The sequence below is a fragment of the Peromyscus californicus genome, unplaced genomic scaffold, assembly GCF_007827085.1.
Source record: "Peromyscus californicus insignis strain IS unplaced genomic scaffold, ASM782708v3 Scaffold_3__1_contigs__length_106647218, whole genome shotgun sequence".
In the NCBI taxonomy this organism is placed as follows: domain Eukaryota; kingdom Metazoa; phylum Chordata; class Mammalia; order Rodentia; family Cricetidae; genus Peromyscus; species Peromyscus californicus.
In genome coordinates, this window is record NW_026294551.1 from 96,148,380 (window position 1) to 96,171,059 (window position 22,680).

At 46.3% G+C, this 22,680-nt stretch overlaps 3 protein-coding genes across 7 annotated transcripts in view; 2 read left to right on the top strand and 1 right to left on the bottom strand.

Moving 5' to 3' along the window:
• The window catches only part of Dnaja3 (DnaJ heat shock protein family (Hsp40) member A3), a 29,638-nt gene extending 28,142 nt beyond the window's left edge, over positions 1–1,496 (top strand). For both annotated transcript variants that reach the window (XM_052759290.1, XM_052759292.1), the window contains one exon: positions 476–1,496. Coding sequence is in view for 1 of the 2 variants with exons in the window: in XM_052759292.1 (XP_052615252.1) it covers positions 476–498 (23 nt within the window). In the remaining variant the exon portion in view is untranslated. The remainder of the gene's footprint in view (positions 1–475) is intronic.
• On the bottom strand, positions 1,170–14,472 carry Nmral1 (NmrA like redox sensor 1). Of its 4 annotated transcripts, none has more exons than XM_052759299.1 (6): positions 14,026–14,472; positions 9,951–10,189; positions 7,310–7,559; positions 6,455–6,645; positions 5,614–5,700; positions 1,170–4,886 (listed from the first exon to the last, which is right to left on the bottom strand). In XM_052759299.1, the coding sequence occupies exons 1-6, from the start codon at positions 14,063–14,065 to the stop codon at positions 4,863–4,865; spliced, it is 831 nt and encodes a 276-aa protein (XP_052615259.1). In that variant the 5' UTR covers positions 14,066–14,472; the 3' UTR covers positions 1,170–4,862. The 4 variants fall into 4 exon arrangements, with proteins under 4 accessions (XP_052615259.1, XP_052615257.1, XP_052615258.1 ...); XM_052759297.1 differs by having other exon boundaries at positions 5,614–5,822; XM_052759298.1 differs by lacking the exon at positions 1,170–4,886 and having other exon boundaries at positions 5,535–5,700.
• Positions 14,473–14,577: 105 nt separating this feature from the next.
• The window catches only part of Hmox2 (heme oxygenase 2), a 38,447-nt gene continuing 30,344 nt past the window's right edge, over positions 14,578–22,680 (top strand). Inside the window, exon 1 of the mRNA XM_052759294.1 lies at positions 14,578–14,680. The gene's annotated coding sequence lies outside the window, so the exon portion shown is untranslated. The remainder of the gene's footprint in view (positions 14,681–22,680) is intronic.

The window sequence follows — 22,680 nt, forward strand, 5'->3', positions numbered from 1 at the left end:
AAAGGTGTAGTATATGTGGTATCCTCTCATTCCTTGGAGCAGAGCATGTGGTACTTAGCCTTTTCATTCAAATTCGATTTAGATTCCTTCCTAGATGGGTTGAATTTGGGGCTAAGTTAGAGCCCACCTTATGTCATTTTCCAGGGGCTCTGTCCCTCAGTGGTGGGACCTGCTTGCCCACAGTCCAGAAGGCAGATTGTGGCGGAGCCAAGCCTAGAACTCAGATCTCCTCCACCTCGCACCTGCTTTTTCCACCCTGTTGTACCTAGGCAGCATGGTGCTGTGTAGGTCTGGGGCTGCTGAGGAACAGTGGTTGTTTTCTGTGCCTAGAGACACACTGTTGTTTATGTTCACCCCAGGTCCTGGGGCTCTTGACCCTCGAAGCGCAGCCATTCTCCTGGGATTAACTGAGCCTCTCCCACAGGGATGTGTTCTTCTGAGATGTGGAGTCTAACTGTTTGTCTCCTTGGCTCAGGAAAACGATCAGCTGGAAACTAGATGAGGAGCAGCAGCCCCTCTCCATGGCCAGGGCATCTGACACAGGAGGACCCCAAAATAGCAGCATGGAGCCCTGCCTACACAGCCCTCTGAACCACTCAGCAACAGCAAAACTATGTGTGGACACCTCTCTACGTAGAAGGTCATGGTGACAGCCCCTAGGCAGTGATGTGTGGCCTTCGGGCTGGTGAGATAGCCTGTCCACTGGTAGGTGACATGCTTCTGGTTTAGGCAGGGTACGATACTTGGACTCTTCTTGCAGCACTAAAAATAATCTGGAATCGCATGTAATAGAGAGCTTAAAAAAATTAAAGGCCGTGCTTACAGCTTAAAATGAAGCCTTAAGCTGCACAGCATTGTGAAGTGATTAATTCCCTCTCCACAAACCTCGTGGAGGTTCTGAAATATGTCCTTCCCAACAGGTAGTCTTCTTAGGCCCCAGGGGCGGGCGGCACACCTTCCAGTGCCGCCCTCCCTGACGGGCTCTGCGGAGGGTCTGTACACCTCTTAGAGTTGGTTTGCTTTTGTTTTATTGAAGGTACCGAGCAGCTGGAGAGTGGGTACTAGGGCCCTGGGAGGCAGAGTTGTGCAACACAGTCCCTCTATCCACTTCACCTCAGATGGCAGCTTGCCTGACGCTGATTAGATTGTTCTAGTTTAGTGGGGGGGGGGGGGGGGGGGGGGGGGGTGTGTTTCCTGCCCTGTTGGACCAAAGTTACCATGGTCATGTGGGACAGCCTTGAGCCTCTGGAGACCCCGACCTTTGCCAGCCGGGGCTTGGTTCTCCCCTCTTCCACTGCTGACATTTGATTTCCACGGTGTATTTAAATTACTCAATGGTAAGAATCATTGTCTTTTCCTGTGTAGATGTTGAGGGGAAGCACACTGTGCAGAGCAGCCTCATTTCCAGCCTCTGCTGGTAGCATGTTGCAGTTTCTGTGTGTTCCAAGGTCTTGGAGCTAGTGTAAGACAGGCTAATAAAGAACACTTTCTCTGTAGTTTCTTTCTTTTCCTTTATAATTTACAAAAGTAAAGCATTTCTTAGTGTCTGATTTAAGAATGTAAAGTGATTCTGTATCAATGTAAATAAGATGATCTACTACAAAAGATATTTAAAACCAAAACTGTGGTCATTTCTTCTTTGAGAGTTCAAACTAGCTTCTACAGGTGGCCCAGCAGAGCCAGCAGCAGCAGAAGTCAGCTAGCAGTGTCTGCTAGTTCAGATTCCTCTTGATGCCAGCAAGGTGGATCTAGTGCCCTGACGGTAGATCCCCTACCCCCATTTCCAGAACAGGCCCTTGCCAGGAGACAATGTTCCTCTGTGTGCAAACTCTTGAACCTAGTAGATTAGAGAGCCCAGCTGAGAAATATGCATGTGCTCACTGTGTCCTTCGATGGTTTTTCTATTTTTCAGTCTTTGTTTTGCTATGTAGTCCAAGCTGGAACTCCTTTTTTTTAAAGGTGGTACCTGGTGTTGAACCCAGGACCTCAGGCATGCTAGGCAAGTGCTCTACTGAGCTATTCCCTTAGCTGCATTTTCCTATATTACATTTAAAAACAAAAACCAAAAAACCTGCATATGGGAGTTTTGTCCACACACATCTATGTACCACTTGTGTACAGTGCCCAGAGACCAGAAGAGGGTGTTGTGTCTTCTGGGAACTGAAATAACAAGGAATTAGTTGTTAGCTACTATGTGGGCACTAGGAACCAAACTCAGGTCCTCTACAAGAGCAGCAAATGCTCCTAACTGATGAGCCATCTCACCAATCCCCCATATTAAACTTTCTGAACCTGGCAGGATGACTGGGTAAAAGTGCTTGCCAACAAGCCTGATGAACTGAATTCAATCCCTGGGACCCATGTGGAAGGAGAGACCCAATTCCTGAAGGTTGGTTTTTGCTTATTGCTGTCTGAGTATGGGGGCACATGCCTTTAATCCCAGAACTTAGAGGCAGAGGCAAGCAGATCTGTGAATTTGAGGCTAGCCAGGTCTACTTAACAAATTCCAGACCAGCTAGGGTTACACACCAAAACTCTGTCTTTAAAAAAAAACAACAAAGCATATATATATATAGTTTTGCTTAGTGTACTTTCACTAGTCCGGGCTTCCAGCAGAGCCTTAATGGCTTTTGAGATAAGCAGAGAGAGGTATGGAAGGATTCACTGGGCTGGGCTGGGCAGGAAAGAGATGGTAGGGAAGAGATGGGGGTGAAAGCTGATGGGTAAAAAAGATTCAAGAGTAACGTTCTGTTAACTTGAATACCTGCCAATATTTTTTGCAGTAAAATGTTTATTTTGTGATATACCTGCTGTGAGTATGCAGTGTGGGCCAGGTACCACACTAAACACTGGGACACAACAGTAGTGGGGCTAGACAATGTTCTCAGGAAGGTTTCTTTCTGAAGAAGTCAGCCAGGTCTCAGAGGCTAGGAAGAGACTTGGAAGAGGTAGGTGGGTCTTTTGGCTAGGGCATCATTATTGACTTGTTGAGGACTCTTAGGTGGATAAAAGGTGGCTGGGCAGCATCTATAGAATGAAGTCTCATCTCCAGGCCTAGGTGGGCTTATTTCTACACATAGCTCCTGAGGCATTTGTTTTTAGACTTTGTAGCCTCTGAGCTGGAACTAGGGTATAAGATAGTCTACTTGAAAATGCTGGAGCATCATATGGGAGATGGAGGCAGAAATTCAAGGCCAGTCTTAGCAACATAGTGAATTTAACGCCACAGGCTACGTGAGACCTGGAGGACTGGTTGTCCCCTCTGTTTGGGTCCTCAGCACCTCGCCTCCTGGGATTACAGGAGGTTTCCTGTGCTGTTTGTGGCCAAACAGAATACAGTCCAAGGTCTGCAGTTGTATGTAGAGGAAGAGCCTGTGCCTCGAGACATTTAGCTATAGCAGGAGATGGGAAAATGAAGAGGTGGACATGACTGTCTCATTTTGGTAAAATGGTTTGTAATACAAGGTGTTTTGTGTGCAGTGCAGATAATTTGTGACACATAGAACAAACAACCTAAAGAGCACTGTGTGTGGCTCTCCACTCAGCTTCATTGGGAACTTGGGATGCTCCCACTGTGCTCTGCAGTGGAGGCTACCATTCAGAGGAACACAAACCAAGCTGAAGGGCATGTGGAGGTTAGCAGGGCTCTGCCTTGGTGTGGCAGACGAAACACAGGGCACTTGAAGTGCTAGGCACTATTTTGTACAAGTGGGTTGGCCGTGTCTTCACAACAGCCCAGGAGGTGGAACCAGATAAGTAAACACCTGGGGTGGGCAGCGTATGGCCCTGATCCTGCCACTCTCTAGTGAGGAGCTGGCTGGTACTCGGTGTCCACTCTGGACATTGATTCTGGCAGGCTTTCCCAGGCTTAGGTGGAGCATCATAGAGCAGCACGTAGAGACAACCTGTGGGTCTCCTGACTCCGTGGGCTCAGAAGTCCACTCTTGTTACTGTCTACTCTGCTGGGAAGGCCCCTGCCCTTCCCCACAGAACTCAGCATAGGTATTTCCTCCTGAGGCCAGCTTTGTCCTGACTGATTGGTCTTCTCCTTAAACTTTTCATCCTTTTGGTGCTGGGGATGAAGCCCAGGGCCTTTGGCACTCGTGCCCTACCTCTTAATTTCACTCAGAACCCTAACCTCAGACTCCCCAGCCACCTGCTGCTTATTTCCATCTGTTCTTTGCAGCTTGAGGTCTGTAACAGTTTTGCTTCTCTCTCTCTCTCTCTCTCTCTCTCTCTCTCTCTCTCTCTCTCTCTCTCTCTGTGTGTGTGTGTGTGTGTGTGTGTGTGGCCTTCCCACTAAGTAAGTTCTTCATCAGGGTGGTGGTGGCTCACACCTTTAGTCCCAGCACTGGGAGGCAGAGGCAGGTGAATCTCTCAGCTTAAGGCCAGCCTGGGCTACAGAGCAAGTTCCAGGATAGCCAGGGCTACACAGAGAAACTGTCTCAAAAAGTTGCCTCAAGGCAGACAGTATAACTTGTCTGTTTACCCCGTATTTTAAGGTGTGGCACAGTTAGTTGTCAGGGACATGCCTCAGTCAAGAGTCTCTGGTAGAATGCATGGTGGGATTGCTGCTCCTTTTCCTGCTCGGAGTCTGATGTCAGCGAAGGACAGTAAAAAGACAGTGTGCCAGTGGTTAGACAAACCCATACAATGGTGGAAAGTCACAGACTTGCCATGAAATCTCAGCTGGTGTTTGGGCTTTCTGGGCCTTTGTTGCTCCCTGTGAAGGGCTTAGAGGTAAGCTGACCCATAATGTTGGTCTTAGACACAGGCAACATCACCTCATCTCCAGTGGTCCACAGCTCTGCCACGTTTCATTTGTTCTTTCTGTATGGATGTGTTGTATGCTTGTGTACATGTCACACAGGTACAGGTGAATGTGCCTGGGTAAGCATGAAGACCGGAAACTGATGTTAGATGCTCTCCTTTCGTCACTCCCCACCTCATTTTGTGAGGCAGGCCTGGCGCTCACTGGTTCGAGTGAGCTAGTGGGCTAGTGAGCTGCAGAGACCTTCCTGTGATTATAGGTCCCCACCTGCCTGTTTGTGTAAGTGGGTGCCAGGAATCCGAACTCGGGATCTCAGGCTTGCACAGCCAGCAAGCACTTCACTGAGCCCTCTCCCTAGCCCCATTGCTTTTTCCTGCCCCCTTGGAAGGTTATTTCCAGCTTGGCTACACCTGGCCAGAGTTCTGGTGAAGAGAGGAAAAAGACAAGGGTCCAGGACTTCTACATCAGTCTTCTGTCCTCATTCAGAACGAATGCATGGGTGGCCTCAGTGCCTCTGGCCCTGCCTGCCGGGTGTCAAAGGCTGCTGGTGGCTGGCTGAGACTCTGCTTTACCTGATCCCCTGTGGATTGTGTGTGCACACTGCTCAGTGCTCTTCTTGGGGCTGAGGTGATAAGCAAATGAGCCCTTGTGCCTACTTGGTGCCGCCTACCAGCACTTCCATGCTATCAAGGCCCATTTTCATGCATCGGCCACTCCAGCTCACTTCCCACAAACAAGAGGCCTTTTCTTTTGGGAAACTATCTGTGAGAACAATGGTTTTATTTGGGAAAACAAAACAACCCCCCCCCCCCAAAACTGTACACAAGAAAGGATGGCTGTACCTCTTCGTCCCCAGCTGAGGGCTTCAGGATCACAGCTGTGCAAAGTCCCCTCTGTGCTGTGCTAACCACTGGTCCAGCGTTTGGGCCCTGGGGTTGAGTTGCAGGGTTAGATCAATGTTGCGGTCAGGTTTCAGGGCATAGAAACGGAACATGTTGGCCAAGTCTCGGGCCCCTGGGAAGCCAAGCTTCTCATATTCCTCAGGAGTTGTCTGGAAACAGAAAGCCCACATGCCTATTTCCTCCACAGCCCTGGTGATGCCAGGTAGGCCTGGCTTCCTGCCGAGTCCTGGGAAGCCAGGGTATAGCTGTGTTGGTCCTGCAGTCACTAACTCAGGTCCTCACTATGAGGCCACGCGAACACTACCAACTAGAAAGACAGAAGTATGGAAACCGTGGCTCCTCACAGGCTACCTGACACCGATCGGTTTAAAGGCTGTTCTTTCAAAGTCATGATTTGAAACCCATCAGTGCCTCTCAGAGCTGAAATCAGCTACATCACTTCCTTGTTCAAAAGACAAAACTATTCCTTTTTCTTTCAAACCAATCTGAACTCTTGAGCTCCTTAGGTCCTCCACAACCCTGGCTTAGTCCCACCTCTTTTTAAAGCCATATGGCCACTTAGTGCCCTTTCTATTATTTATCCACCCCACCTCACCACCCCTGGTGGGTTTCTCTGTGTAGCCCTGGCTGTCCTGGAACTCAGTCTGCAGACCAGACTGGCCTCGAACTCACAGAGATCCACCTGCCTGTCTCAAAACAAACAAACAATAATAACCCTTTGGGAGTTAGGGACATTTTGCAAGATCTGGGGCTTCACAGCTCTGGGGAGGGAGGAGCCCACCTTTGCATGATGTACAGTCTTGCCAGTGTGTCTGGTCAGCAGGGCAGCATACTCCTCTGCAGTGTGCCTGCAGGTGCTGAGTCCAATGTTCTGCCCTACATACTCCTCTGGCTTCTTCAGCAAGCTGAGCACCACGGGGCCCAGGTCACTCACCGCCATTCCATCCATGGGGACATCACCCATGGGCAACTCTGTGAGGACAGATAAGTGTGCTAGCAGGGACAGAGTTCCTCGGGGAGAGATTGGCAGCTGGCTTCCCAGCAGCTAGTCCTCTGGGCATCCACACATATCAGTGTTGGTCTGTCTTCATGTAGCAGTTCTCAAGTTCTACAAACTCTAAGTCTTTACTAGTGGTCTGTCGTTCACTGGGCGGGTAGGACTCCTAAACTCTGTGCCAACACCTGTATCCTCACATGAAGGTGAATGACAGTCACAGGGCAAGGAATGGCCAGCAGGCAGCAGCCCCTCCAGCTTTGGCCTCTAGTACCTCCTGCTCTAATCCACTGACCAACTGGAAGGACACAAGTTAGCTGAGGTTCCTTCCAAGCTGAGTCAGGCATCCAGTTTGTTTACAGACTGGATGGCAGACACTATCTACATCTTCCACTTCCCGTTCTAAGAGCAGTGATAACCTTGGCTGGTTTTCTCATTACTCCAAGGGACCATTGTGTTAAACCCATTTCACAGAATTTAAGTTGAGGCCTACCTAAGTTAGATGACTCCCAGTCTCAAGCCTAATGTCAGGGAGCACGGGCTTAGATACAAAGTGATCTGGTGACAACCCCACATTTGGCCAAACCTGTTACTTCCTATGCTGCGAACTGTATTTCTCTGTGTAAGGTAGGGCACACTCACCCAGCAAGTAACTCTCTCCATCTGCAGCTTTCTGGGGCAGGAAATAGGAAAGAAGGTTCTCAAAATAGCAAGGCAGCCGCACACTGGTCATGGGAACACCAATGTCTCGGAAATACTCCTCCACCTCCCCTTTGCCATCAAAGTGGCCTGCTGCCAACCTTCCCGCCGTCAGCTTGCTGATGTTCTCCAGGCCACTGTAGACGACATAATGGAGGCCCAGGCGTTTGGCTAGATCTGCTAGAAGCTTGCCCTGGGAAGCAGGAAGGAGAGACCACAAAGGTAAGAGAAAGGCTGTGTGTCCCTGACCTTCCTCCCCTACACATGGATTAACTCCATGACTCCCCTACCTGTCCCCTACCAAGTCCTCTGCTCTGGAATAATGCTCATATACAGCACTACACTAAGCTTTCAAACTCCAGGGTCACCTTTAAAATCATGGGTTTTCTTAACTATACCTAACAGTGCACACTAGGGGAAAGTGAGGTCAGAGGTGAAGTCAGGAAGATCAGGAGTTCAAGGCCAACTTCAGCTACAAAGACCCCATCTTAAAAAAAAAAAAAAAAAAAGAAAACACTTAAAAAGGGAGCAAGCCTGCCTTGGGAAGGGGTGCTAGAAACCTTTTTGATGTGCATACCCCATCTTTGCTGACTGCAGAACTTAGCTGACTTGATTGGTGAGCTCAGAGTCATCTTTGGAGATGCTACAGCTTGATGGCTAAGCACAAAGGCCACTCAGGTTCATCTGGGCTGTGTGACCCAGGACGAGTGGTCCAACTGTTGTGACCCCACTGGTTAATAAACAATGATCCATGCCATTAAAGTTGGGGATATGTAATCGCAGCCCCCTAAAAGATCTGCTCATACCTTACCCCTGCAAGCTTTTAAATATGACTTGATTTGGGGACAGGGTCTTTGTAAATAACATTAACAGTCTTGAGATTTGATTATCTTAGATTAATCACATGAATCCTAAAATCCAAAATAAATATCCTCCTAAGAGAAGAGAGCTATGGGGCTGGAGAGATGGCTCATTGGTTAAAAGCACTGGCTGTTCTTACAGAGAACCCAGGTTCATTTCCCAGCACCACATGGCAGCTCACAATGTAACTCCAGCTCCAGGGGAATCTGATGCCCTCTTCTGGTCTCTGTGGACACTGCATGCAAGAGGTACATGGACAGACATGCGGACAAGATACCTGTGGTGGTTTGAATGGGAACAGCCCCCGGAGGCTTGAATACTTGGTCCCACTGGTGGGACTGTTTGGGAAGAATTAGGAGGTATGACTTTGTTGGAGAAAGTGTGTCACTGGGGATGGGTTTTGAGGTTTCAAAGGCCTATACCATTCCCAGGTGGCTCTCTTTGAGCCTCACACCCATGGATCAGGATACTCCTCCACTGCCATGCTTCCTGCCATGATGATCATGGACTCAAACCCTCTGGAACCGTTAGCCCTAATAAATATAAGTTACCTTGGTCATGGTGTCCCTTCACAGCAATAGAAAAGTAACAGACAATGCCATAAACATAAAATTTTTAAAAATTAAATAATAATAATAAGCCAAACATGGTGGCATATGCCTATAATCCTAGCATTCAAGATTACAAGTTGCAGGCCCACTTGGGCTACATAGAAGACCTTGTCTTATCCTTCCCTGCCAAAATAAAACCCACAAGAACCCAGGAGAATATGGAGGCATGTACTGGTGTGATACATAAGCTTAGGTACACCTAGAGCCACAGAAGCTGGAAGAGCTGAGGAAGCACTCTTCCTGGAGTGCCAGAAGGGACTGTGACCGTGCTGGCAACTGTTGGAGAATATGATCTTAAGGTGTGTAACTTCTGTTTATGTTGCATTTGTTTAACTCTGTGGACCTGTGTTACTTTGCCTGTCTAAAACACCTGAGGGGTCTAATAAAGAGCTGAACGGCCAATAGTGAGGCAGGAGAGAGAGATAGGTGGGGCTGGCGGACAGAGAATATGTAGAAGGAGAAGTCTGGGAGGAGGAAGAAAAGAGATGGAGTGAAGAGAAGAGTGAAAGAAGGAGCCGGAGGAGGAGGAGGACTCCGGGCCAGCCACCCAGCCACACAGCCACCCAGCTCCACAGCCAGCCACAGAGTGAGAGTAAGATTTACAGAAGTAAGAGAACGGGAAAAGCCCAGAGGCAAAAGGTAGATGGGATAAGTTAAGAAAAGCTGGCAAGAAAAAGCCAAGCTAAGGCTGGACAGTCATAATTATGAATAAGCCTCCATGTGTGATTTATTTGGAGCTGGGTGGGGCAGGTCCCCCCAAAAAGACCAAAGACCAAGCAATAATAGGCAACTTAATCTGGATGTCCAACTTTTAGACTGGAGTATAGTTACTGTAGTCCCAGGGGGCTCACAAGGGCTTCCCAGGACTAAGGAGACAAACTGTTCCAACCAGACCTTTGTCCCATGTGCTGTAGGGTGTAGTGGTTTACCATGCAGGGGTTCAAGAGCTAGGCAAGGGTGTCCTTCATCTGTGTTTGAAGCGAAACAAGAAAAGAGCAAGGCCTGACGTGCTTAGCCCTCCCTGGCAAGTCCGAGCTGCCTTCTGGATCAGCTGGGGTCCCCAGGCCTTGTCCGAGACACGCTGAACCAAGCCCCGTCTCCTCAACCCTTACCTGCCTGACCTCTCGGTCCCGGCTGCACTTTTCCCAGTAGTTGGTCACAATGAAGGCGGCATGAGCTCCCGTCAGTGCCAGCTCCATGCTAGCCTCGTCGTCCTGATCTCCTCGCACGACTTCAGCGCCCCGCAGCTTCAGCTCTTTGGCTGCTCCCTGCTCAGGATTCCTTGTTACCACTCGAACCCTGAATGTCCCATCTTCCAGCAGTGTGCGTGCCACTGAGCCACCTTGGGCCCCTGTGAAGAGTCAAAAAGATCTCCGGAGTCACAACTGCCAGAGTCAGAGAGAGTAGGGCCCAGAAGGGATTGCTCCACCAGGGCAAACATGTCCAGAAACACATCAGTGTTCTTAAACTACTTTTAGGTTTTCTAGATTTGGGGGGAGGTTGCTACACAGAATCTCACTGTGTAGCCCAGGCTAGCCCTGAACTCACAGAGATCCCCCTGCCTCTGCCTCCCAAGTGCTAGGATTAAAGAAATACACTACCACATTCAGCTTCCTTACTAGGTTTTTTTATTTAGAGACTTTGAATGTTTTTTCTTCTGACCTCATTCTCCAGAACGTTGGGAATACAGGATGAGCCACCACAGCATGCTGTTTGCTTTTATTTTTAAGATGTATTTTATGTGTATGAGTGTTTGCATGTATGCATGTGTAGCACATATGTGTCTGGTGTCCATGGAAGCCAGAAAAGGACATTAGATCCCCTAAAACCAGAGTTACAGACAGTTGTGAGCAGCCCAACCTGAGTGCTGGGAACTGAAGTTAGGTCTTCTGTAAGCAGCTCTTTGCCTTTTTAAAATGTATAATTCAAGGGCTGATGGTGTAGTTCAGTGATAGTATGTTTTCCTAGAATGCATGAGACCCTAGGCTCAATCCCGAGCACCATACATATGCATACAAAATAACAAAGGGATAAAATGTATAATAAAATGCTTTTTAATATAATCACCGAATTGTGTAACCATTTTTTTTTTTTTTGGTTTTTTGAGACAGGGTTTCTCTGTAGCTTTGTGCCTTTCCTGGAACTCGCTTTGTAGACCAGACTGGCCTCGAACTCACAGAGATCCGCCTGCCTCTGCCTCCCAAGTGCTGGGATTAAAGGCATGCACCACCACCGCCTGGCTTGGGTAACCATTTTTTTTTTTTTTTTTTTTTTTTTTTTTTTTTTTGGTTTTTCGAGACAGGGTTTCTCTGTGTAGCTTTGCGCCTTTCCTGGAACTCACTTGGCAGTCTAGGCTGGCCTCGAACTCACAGAGATCCGCCTGGCTCTGCCTCCCGAGTGCTGGGATTAAAGGCATGCACCACCACCGCCTGGCTTGGGTAACCATTTTTATCCACTTCTACCATCCTGTGTCCTCACCCCCAAAAGAACCTCATTTCCATTTCCCCTCCACTAACTTGTCAACCATTAATTTACTTGGGATTTGCCCTTTGTTGACTTTATGCAAATGGAATCACATTTGTGGCCTTTGGTGACTGACTTCTGTCAGTTCAAGATTAATCTACATTTTTGTTTTTCCACATATTTATGCTGTGTGTGTGTGTGTTTACACATGCATAAGTGAAGGTCCAAGTGGTCAGTTTTGATGGCAAGCACTCCCCCTTGCTGAGCCATCTCATTGGCCTATATCTACATTTCTAACTAGCAGCACATGTGTGTCCTTTTTAATTTTTTAAAAAGTTTTATTTATTTTTATTATGTGTATCAGTATTTTGCTTGTTTGTATGTATGTATGTATGTATGTATGTATGTATGTGTACTGTGTGTGCAGTATCTGAGGAGGCCAGAAGATGTTCTCAGATCCCCTGGAACTGGAATTATAGTTATGAGCAGCCAGGTGGGGTTGCTGGGAACCAAACCAAGAGCAAGTGCTCTAACCCTGAGCCACCTCTCCAGCTTCCATTTATGTATTTACTTACTTACTTACTTACTTACTTATTTTTTATTTATTTATTTTTCTTTCCTAACACAGGGTTTCTCTGTGTAAGAGCCTTGGCTGTGCTGGAACTTGCTCTGTAGACCAGGCTGGCTTTGAACTCACAGAGATCCACCTGCCTCTGCCTCCTGAGTGCTGGGATTAAAGGCTTGCACCACCACAGCCCGGCATCCCAGCCTCCTTTTATAACATTTTCTAACCAGGCAGTGGCCAGTCTACCTGTTGTCTCAGCTACTCCAGGAGCTGACGAGGGAGGGCACCTTGGATGACACAATCCACCTTAAAAAAGGGAAATTGGGCCAGGTGTGGTGGCACAAGCCTTAAATCCCAGCACTCAGAAAGTAGGAGTAGATGGATCTCTGAGTTCAAAGCCGGTTTGGTATACATAGTGAGTTTCTGGCCAGCCAGACCTACAAAGTGAGACTGTGCCTCAAGACACCAAAACCAAAATCAAAACTTTTTTTAACTATAAATGGAGGTAGGGGTGGGGCACAAGTCAGGGGTAGAGTATCTGACTGGTGTGAAGCCTTGGCTTCCATCTCCTGCACCACAAACATAGTGGACCACAGGCCATCACTGAGGAGGCTGAGGAAGCAGGATCAGAAGTTCCAGGCCTTGAACCATTGAGTGGCTTGGTGGATAAAGGGGCTTGAGGCCAAGCCTAACACCTGAGCTCCATCTCTGGGACCCAAATGCTGGAAAGAGAGAACCATTTTTTCTGAAAGTTGTACTTTAAACCTCCAAACGTGCCCAGTGGCAATGTGTACACCCACAACATAAAATTTAATAAGTGTTTTAACAAATTTAAGGCCACCTGAGCTACATAGTGAGACTTCTCTTGAATAAAGATATAACCAGACAGTGGTAGCACACACCTTTAATCCCAGCACTCAGGAGGCAGGGGCAGGCAGATCTCTGTCAGTTTGAGGCCAACCTGGTCTACAGAGCGAGTTCCAGGACAGCCAGGGGAAAAAAAAAAAAGGCATCTTTCCAATCTTTCCAGCACCATTATTTATTTTGAGAAGGGTCTTGCTATGTAACCCTGGCTGGCCTAGAAGTCAGAGATCCACCTGCTTCTGCTCCCAAATGATGAGATTAGCCTTAAATCTTTACATGTTTACATAGTAAGAACCTTCTCAAAATAAAATAAATAATGGGGCTGGAAAGGTGGCTTTGCAGTTAAGGCTGCTCATACAGAGGGTCAAGGCATGATTCCCAGCACTCACATGTCGGCTGACAATCATAACTGTAATTCCAGGGGATCCAGTATCCATGTCTAGCCTCGTCAAGCATCGCACATGCGGTGCACAGACATACATGCTTGAAAAACACAACATAAAATAAATAGATGAAGAACCCCACGACCACCATGCACGATTCAGCAGTTCAGCATATAATTCAGAGGTATTGCCCTTGCCCAGGATTTGGGAAGTCCTAGGAATCATTAGCCCTGGAAGTTTTTTGTTTTTTTTTTTTTAAAGAATTAATATATCTGAAAGGAAAACAGGTAGAGAGGGCGGGTAAGTTTATGGAAGCAAAGTAACAAGCTGCTGTTTGAAAATGTCACCAATATTTACATATACTCTGGTACAATACCAAGAAAATTTGTTAATTGGGGAGGTGGAGGGAGAAAATTTTGGTATTCTGTGCAAATACACGTGCCAGCGCACATGCATGCGCACACACACATACAGAAGTTGCTCTGTAGACCATCTGTCCTTGAACTCTCAGAAAGCCACCTGCCTCTGCCTTAGGCCTCGGATTAAAGGTGTGAGATATTCCCAGCACTCGGGAGGCAGAGCCAGGCGGATCTCTGTGAGTTCGAGGCCAGCCTGGGCTACCAAGTGAGTTCCAGGAGAGGTGCAAAGCTACACAGAGAAACCCTGTCTCGAAAAACCAAAAAAAAAAAAAAAAAGGTGTGAGATATATATATATATATATATATATATATATATATATATATATATATGGGCGTAGTATATATATATTCAAGACCAATCTGCACTCAGGTTTTGCCGCCCCTGCCCACCCCTATGTGTGGGAACCACAGCCACTCTTCCTGCAAGATCTTCCTGCAAATGATGGGCAGAAGGCCCTGGCTCGGCCGACCTTACCAGGCCTGACTCGCTCACCTGTGGCTCCAAAAACCACCACCAGTTTCTTATCGGCCATGGGCCCAGGGCCCAAGGAGCGTGATCCCGAGTCCGGAGTAGCAGAGTTGGCGAAGGGCAGGATCTCTGCCCGGCGCTGTCTGGTTCCTGAATGCGTTCTGAGATCCGATCTGGCAATAGCCAGTGCCCTGGATCTCCTCTTCCAGGCCGGAGATCACAACTCGGGTGACAAAGGCTGGGAGGGGAGTTGGGGAAGTGTGGTTTGGCGGGATCCGCCGGCCTGCCGCAGAGTCCACTAAAAGGGGGGGGTCGCTCCAGTACAAGCCGCCAGCCCCCACTGCAGCCTCCAGGCTACCCTTGCAGAGCCCCTCCGCGCGCCGTGCTTGTGGTCAGCCGCTTGCCAGGCTTCAGAACCCTTGCGGTCCTGGTCCTGACCCTGCTTCTTCAGCTCACTCAATCTGCCCTCCCCTCCCCGTCCCGCTCCCGGATGGTTCCTCCCTTCACGCTGCAGCTGCTTCTGGCTTTAAGCGTTTGGGTGAGCGCACGGCCCTAAGTGTGCAGCTCCGTTTTGTCCGGAGCACACTTGGCATGTGACTTGGGGTGGGGGCTGGGGTGGGAGGTGGAGTCTCTGCTGGACTGAATACCTGTCTCAGCCTCCAGAGTGCTGGAATTAGAGGTATGGATTACCGTGCTTGGTTAGTTATATATACACGTTATGTGAAACATTGATCTAAACTCATAAAATGTTCTTGGCATCACCACCATTATCATCATCACCACCACCATCATCATCATCATCATCACCATCATCATCATCATTGATGAGGTCCCACCTGGAACTCGATATAGACCAGGCTCTGCTTCATCTGTCCTGATGCCACACCTGGCTTGATTACTATTTTAATAAATACATGAACATCTATCTGCACATATCGGCCGTCATCTAGTGATTAAGTGTCCATGTCTCTTAACCTCCTTTTGTATGCCTGACTCACTCTGGCAATTTTTCTTATTTATTTATTCATTCATTCATTCATTCATTCATTCATTCATTCATGGTTTTTTTTGAGACAGGGTTTCTCTGTGTGTAGCCCTGGCTGTCCTGGAACTCGTTCTATAGACCAGGCTGGCCTCAAACTCACAGAGCTCACATTCACATACCCCCTCCTTACTTTTTTGTTGTTCTCTTCCTATTCCTGTTGATGACCTTCCTTTCTGGCCAGTCTTTCTGCTGTTTTCATATTTGCTGTTTTCTTCTTTTATTCCATTTTAAACATTTTAAAAATTGTTTAAATTTTATTAAAATTATTCGATTTTAAACATTTAAAAATCTTTAAAGTATTTTATTCTATTTTACACTTTGTGTATATGTGTTTGTGCATGTGCATGCAGGTATCTGTGAGGAACAGAAGAGGATGTTTGGTCCCCTGGAACTGGAGTTGCATGTGGTTGTGAGATGCCCGATGTGGGTGCGGGGGACTGAACTGGGATCCTCTGGAAGAGCAACAAGTACTCTTAACTACTGAAACATCTCTCTAGCTTTTTTTTTTTTTTTTTTTTTTTTTGATTTTTCAAGGCAGGGTTTCTCCACATAACAGTTCTGGCTGTCCTGGAACTCACTCTGTAGACCAGGCTGGTGTCGAACTCACAGAGATCCACTTGCCTCTGCCTCCTGGGTTCTGGGATTAAAGGCATGCACCAGCACTGCAGCTTCTTAATGATTTTTTAAGAAAATAATTTTTTTTCTTAATGGTTTCATTAGGGTTGCTTACAGGAGGCGCATGGGTGAGACGGTATGTATAGGAGCATGGGCATCCATTCATGAATTTATTTTATATTGCCATCTCTGCCATCCTATTATGCTTCTATGCCAGTGAGACAGACAAAAGGAGTCCATGTCTTTCTCGGGTACTGAGCAGGTGTCAGACATTTGTAGAGCATTGTAAGTATCTGTTAAAATCTCTATTAAATGTTAATGATAGTTTCTTGAGGTTTGTATTGTAAGCATGCCTTCTGGTTCATTTTCCATCGGATAAGCAGAGCCTTTGGGGAATGGGACAATCAATTCCCTCATTAGCAGCTGTAGGACTTTCTTCTGCTGCCTTATATAAAAGAAGTGTCAGTAACACAGCCAGCTGGACTGGATTATGCCAGCACCAGCCAGCTGGAACACCCCACAGACACCTGGAGAAAACTGACAATTGGAACTGTTGCTTTAGCTCCTGAAGGCACAGCTTTGATAAGTAAGGGCTGTTGCAAAATCTGTTTATACCAACGTGTTGCTTATCAAGAAGCCTCAGTGAACTCTAAATCTTGCAACTATTTCCATCTAAGTAAGAGAGGGAACACATCTCCTGTGCCCTAGCAAACAGATGACCATGATTGATGCTAAGAGACAAGGCTGTGATTGGTCCAAAACAAATAGCTGAAGTTTGTCCAAAGCAAATGGCTATGATTGGTCATTGGTCCACACACCCTTCTCAGGCTGCTTAGGCCCACCTAGTGGGCTGGCCATGGGCGCTGTAGGTCCACCCAGTAGCTTCTCAACTGGAGGGGTTTGGTTTGGTGTTGTTTTTGTTCTTTTCTCTTTTCAGTAGAGTTGGCAGACTCAAGACGTATCGGGGACTATGGGGGTCCAGCCCCTCGATAGTCCCCTCCCAGGGTCCGGGGAGAATCTACAGATAATTGATCTTTGATGAAAAGAAATGAATCTATGTACACGAGACTCCTTAGTTCATACACTTTATTATTCTGTGATAGTTCTCTCTCTACACAGCTTCTATTCTGCTCTCATGTCTAGCTCCTTTCTTGCCTGATTTCTCTATATTTATCTACTGTCCCCTCTAGGTTCTATCTTAATTCCTTCATCTAGTTCTGTCCCTTCTAGGTTCTCATCCATCTAGTTCCTTCCCATATCAGCTCCTCTCCCATCTCCTTCTCTCTCATCTGGCTCTTCCTCATCTTGTTCTTCCCCATCTGGCTCTTCCTCATCTTCCATCTCGTTCCTCTAGTCCTCTCTTCTAGCCCTTCAATCTAGTTCTTCCCCATCTCAGTTTGTTCCTCTCAAGTTCTTACCCATCTAGTTCTTCCATTCTCTTTTCTCTTCTGTGTCCTCCACGTGCCCTGGAAGTCCTGGTATACATACACTTACAAGCAGTATTCCCTGAGCAGTGCAAAGCCAGGCTTCCAGGGTCAAACGGAGGGGTGATAAGAATCACACAGGGAGGCAATAACCGTTAATTATCATTTGCAACCCAAAAGGGAAGTGACTAATGGGGAAATGAATTAACTAAAGGCTAAATTCAGGTAATATCTAAGAAGAGGGCTCTTATGTGCACAACTATAATCTTAAACGTGATTGGTAGAAAATGTTAAGAATCTATAAGTTGCTAGGTCAATGGGAGAAAATAAAACTGTTTTCTTTTTTCCTGTGACTTATATCTGTCCAAGCTATCTGCCATTTTTCTGCAGGGTGGGGGAAAGTGTGCTCGGTCGCTAGGCAACCTGTACAGCTAGATGCCTCTGGTGATAGTTAAAGGGAGATCTGGAACTAGAGATAAGGTTTGGGAAAGGAGGAAGTAAAGCTTAATTGGCACATCTGCCAGGCCTTCTCAAACTGGTAGCCCGGATGCTTAAGTCTGTTCTTAGAGAGTACAGAAGTATCTCTGATAAAGTACTTTCCTCCATCTGGGGATGGACCTGGCTGGATGCTGCCAATGACAATAATTACAGGGAGGCTTGAACTGGGGTTCTGGCTGAGCATAGCTGTCAGTGCAGAAGGTTATCCAAATATTCCTAGAAGTGGTTAGATAAGGAGTTAGAGGTCTATAAAGTTAGTAAGGCTGTAAGAAAGGAGGGTCAGAGCTAAATTGTGTAAAGCTATTACTGAACATCCACCTGACCTAGGCTGTGTCTCCTTGTGGAATTTGAGTCAGGAGACTTGCAGGTGGGCTGTTATCATTGTTATTCTCGGAAGTTGGGCACCCACCTGGGTGGTGTTTCCTGTAGTCCTTGAAAATGGCTAAGGGAGATAATCTGATTCCAGAGAAAGCCTTTCCTGAGGCTGTTCTCCAAATACCTGGAATGTGTATGTCCAGAGTGATCAGTCCACACTGTTAGCCCTTCTTAGGGAAAAGTCAATTGGGAAAACTATGAAGGCACACATGATTTTCATAACAGAATACAGCTGATATATAACAAGTCAAGTAACACCAAAAACACCTTGGGATTTGGCTTCCTCTGGAGGAATTCCCTGATTCCTCCAGGTAGTGACTTTGCCATAACCAGTGGAGTTCTTATGATATATTCATGTGGCTTGCAGCAAGACAGAGGAAGCAACACCGGGCAGTGGTGGCGCACACCTTTAATCCCAGCACTCAGGAGGTTGTCGTGTGTTCTGTGTGGTGTGGGTTGGCCAAAGAGAGAGGTCATTCTACAGTGAATTTTTTAGGCCTGTGTGGCAGCAGGGAGGTCCAGCCTCTGACTGACTGAACCTTGAACAGCTGTACAAAGGCATATTTATTGGTTGTTGCACAAAGTTATCTTTTGGGTAAGCAAGTTCCTCATACCAAAGTCCCTGATCTAATCTATATGTTTTTCTGAAGGAAAGGCATCACTCCCTGCTACTATAGTCCTTATTGTGTTTGCAGTACCCAATAATCCAAGAGCTTCAGGTGGGCCGGCAGTGTCTGGTGACCAAAGTCATGCAAAGGCTGTAGAGCTGTTTCAGAAAAACAACTCTATCAATCACAGAAAACAATCACTGATTTCCACCGAGATTTATTTAAGGTACTTACAGAAAACAACTGTTCTAATGATTACCCTGTATACAGCGACTCTGTTAGAGTCCTACAAGAGGAGGCAGAGACAAGCAGATCTCTGTGAATTCAAGGCCAGCCCAGTCTACCAAGAGAGCTCCAGGACAACCAGGACTACACAGAGAAACCTGTCTTGAAAAACAAAAAACAAACAAAAGATGGAGGAAGCAGCAGAGACATCAGTGAAGATGGTGGGTGACTCAGGAGACATCTGAGTGGTCGGCAGGAGCACCAGTGAATGGGTCCAGACAGCCAACGATTTGACAACCAACAGCTGGAGAGCAGCCAGCACAGGAAGAAGGGCAGTGCGTGTCCAGAGACAGCAAGAAAGAGCCAAGAGCTGAGACTGCAGGAACCGCAGAAGAGAGACTGCAGGCCCTGGTCACAGGGATGTCAAGTCTTCAGGGTCTTAGGGTCTGTAATCAGCCTTGCCTCTTAGCTCCAGTCACTGCCATCTTTCTGCTAGGCCACAAGGAAAAGTGTCCCTCCTCTGGCCAAGGTAGACATAGTTGTAGGGTCACCTCAAGTTCACTGAGATTTCTGAAAACAAAAACTCCAATGTGTTGAAACAGCCTTGGATGATGATGTGCCTTCCAGAGCCCAGGTGATCATCTGTGGTCATCAATTAGCTTTCTTGGGGTGTCTGTAGTGTGTTCCAGATGACTGATACTGGCATAAGGACAGCCATTTGATTGACAGCCCTTTTCTTCAAAGTAGCTAGGCAGTAAGAAAGAGTCTAAGGCAGCTGGAAGTTGGGGAGTCATGTTGGACCATCCTGAACATCTTTTCTTACTTTCAGAAACACAAATATCAGGAATGCTTTCTGTTATCAAGGACTGGGGCTCAAGGGTTAAGAGCACTGGTTGCTCTTCCAGAGGTCCTGAGTTCAATTCCCAGCAATTACATGGTGCCTCACAGCCATCTATAATAGGATCTGATGCTCTCTTTTGGCATGCAGGTGTACATGCACTCATACATAAAATATAAATAAATATGATTTAAAAAACACCAAAAAACCTAAAGGACTTACTAACAGCAACCGTGATTTTAACAGATGTTGACTTGCTTCCCCAGAGCCCAACACCTGCCTAATGCCCCAAGAAGAGATGGGTTTCTCTCATTTGTCTGCTTCCAACTGGTACCCATTAAGTGTCCTAATGATCACCTCCACTCCCCAGCAGAATACCAGACTGGCTCTACCTTGTTCAAAAGCTATACTGAAACTCCAAGGACCTTAAACTCATTATGATAATAGGACACCCGTTGGTGCCAGGACAGATCCAGGAATGAATAAATTAGGGGTAAAAAGAAGTGGTACCCTGATTCTTGGAAACTTTCCCCGTGAAAAGCTCTGATAATGTAGCACAGTGGTAGAGTTTTTGTCTAGTGTGCTGGAGGTCCTGAGTTCAATCCCTAGTAGTGCGTCCTCTCCCCATAATAACATTACAGAAAAGAAAGCTCCGAGGAGTGCTTGTATACATCACCCCTTGTAACTCAGTCTAATAAAATCTAATACCCTAGTCCTGCTCAGGGAGAAGTTGCCACCATCCTCTCTCCAGAGGGTCATCAAATAAACTGGCTGCTCCAGAATTGCTTGATTATTTGTGAATGGTATTGAGTAGGAAAAGATCCTGCAAAACTGGTTAACAATTCTAGTGTTGGGGCTGGAGCGATGGCTCAGCGGTTAAGTGCACTGCCTGCTCTTCCAAAGGTCCTGAGTTCAATCCCCAGCAACCACATGGTGGCTCACAACCATCTGTAATGAGATCTGGTGCTCTCTTTTGGCCTGCAAGCTTACATACAGGCAGAACAATGCTAGTGTGGAAATCTTCCTAGCCTGTGGGTGCACTGTACACCTGAACATGGAGAGGTAGAAAGAGAACATTAGGGGGTTGGGTCAACATAACTCAGTGAGAGAGCTTGTTCAAAACCTGGAATTTTATCTCTAGTACAAAAACAAACCAAAACTGTAATAGTTAAAAAAGTAGCTGGACAGTGGTGGCATATGCCTTTAGTCCCAACACTCGGGAGGCAGAGGCAGGTGAATCTAAGTTCGAAGCCAGCCTGGTCTACAGAGTAAGTTCCAGGACAGCCAGAGCTACACAGATAAACCCTGTCTTAAAAAAAAAAAAAGAAAAAAGAAAAGAAAGAAAGAAAGAAAAAGAAAAGAAAGAAAGCAATTTTCTCCAAAGTTTATTATGGTTGGCAAGCACTGTATCATTGAGCTACACCTCATCCAAATCTTTACTATGAAAATCTGTAATCATACAGAAAAGCCTAAGGAACTGTGTAGCAAGCAGCCATATATGTGCTACCTGCATTCTGCAATCCTCAACATTTACATTCTATTTATTGGAACAATTGTCTTTCTATCCATTCTACCTAGCTACCTTTTTTATAAGATTTATTTTTATTATTTTTAATTATGTATATGTATGTAGGTATGTTTACATGAGTGCAGGTGCCCTCAAAGAACAGAGGAGGAATTAAATCCCCAAAGAACTAGAGTTACAGGTAGTTGTGAACTTTGTGAGGTAGGAGTTGGAATCAATTCCAGTTCTCTACAAGAGGAATAGAAGCTCTCAATAGCTAAGCCATCTCTTAGCCCCCATCTTACTTAAAAAAAACGATGTATATGTTTTGTGTGTGTGTGTGTGTGTGTGTGTGTGTGTGTGTGTTCTTATTGTATACAGTTTTATTACGTTAGAGTTAAAACCTTTCCTTTTTCATTAGACAAAAAGCGGGAAATGTGGAATATTTGTTTACACTGTAAAGATATGTCTCTGCCTAAGGAGCCTTCTGATTGGTTTAATAGAGAGCTAAATGGCCAATAACTAGGCACGAGAGGTAACCCGGGACTTCTGGAGAAAGAGAGGAATGGAAGAGGAGGAATCTAGGTGCACGGATTTTCATCCTGCACCAACTGGGAGCAAGTTGGATGTGCCATACTAAGAGGAAAGGTAATTGAGCCACGTGATAGAATGTAGATTAATATAAATGTGACAATTTAAGTTATAAGAGCCAGTTGGGAACAATCCTAAGCTAAGACTGAGCTTTCATAATTAAAAATAAGTTCCTGCATTGTGAGTTGGCAACCCAAAGAAAAATCCCTCTATATATGGTGCCCAACATGGGGCATGTACATTCAAATGGGGCCTAAGAAAGCTAAAAAAAAAAATTCCAAGCACTTGAATGGGGTTTATAAGCAGTGGATAGCATGCTACTCAGTGGTGGGAAACTAGACTAGGCTGGCCTTGAACTCACAGACATCCGCCTGTCTTTGTCTCCTGAGTGCTGGGATTAAAGGTGTTCACCCCTACTGCCCAACTGTCAATCATTTTGATTTTTAGCCTGATTTGGTGAGACCTAGTAAAGGAACTCATTCCAACATGACACTCTAATTTTGATTTAACAGGAGTATCTTTTAATGTCATGCAGTGATCTTTCTATTTATGCCTCTTTTGGGTCTTGAAAGTATATAAAATATACAAATATATAGGAATAGCTACCCAGAAATGGAATTGTTAGTTAGGCTTGATGACACAAACATGTTGACCTAATTCAGGGTAGTGTGAGGTAGGAGGATCTTGAGCTCCTAGGCTGCATAAGTAAGATCTTTAAAATAAAATTTTAAAAATATTTAAAAATATTACATGCATTTGTGTGTGGGTATGTGCATGTGCTAGTGGGGGCCAGAAGAGGACGTCAGATCCCCTGGGGTTGGCGTTAACAGGCTGTTGCTAGACGGCCTAAGTGGGTGCTGGGAATAGAATTGGCTCCTCATCAAGAGCATTATTTGCTCTGATCCATCTCTCTAGTCTCCACAAACAAGGTCTACAAAGGAGACAGATACAGGACG

Coding starts and splice junctions, on each gene's coding strand:
- Nmral1 (XM_052759297.1), bottom strand. CDS start 14,065: ATGGCCGATAAGAAACTGGTGGTGGTTTTTGGAGCCACAG. Junction 6,646..7,309: donor TGGAGAGAGTTACTTGCTGG/GTGAGTGTGCCC, acceptor CTGTCCTCACAG/AGTTGCCCATGGGTGATGTC. Junction 5,823..6,454: donor AGACTGTACATCATGCAAAG/GTGGGCTCCTCC, acceptor TTCTGTTTCCAG/ACAACTCCTGAGGAATATGA.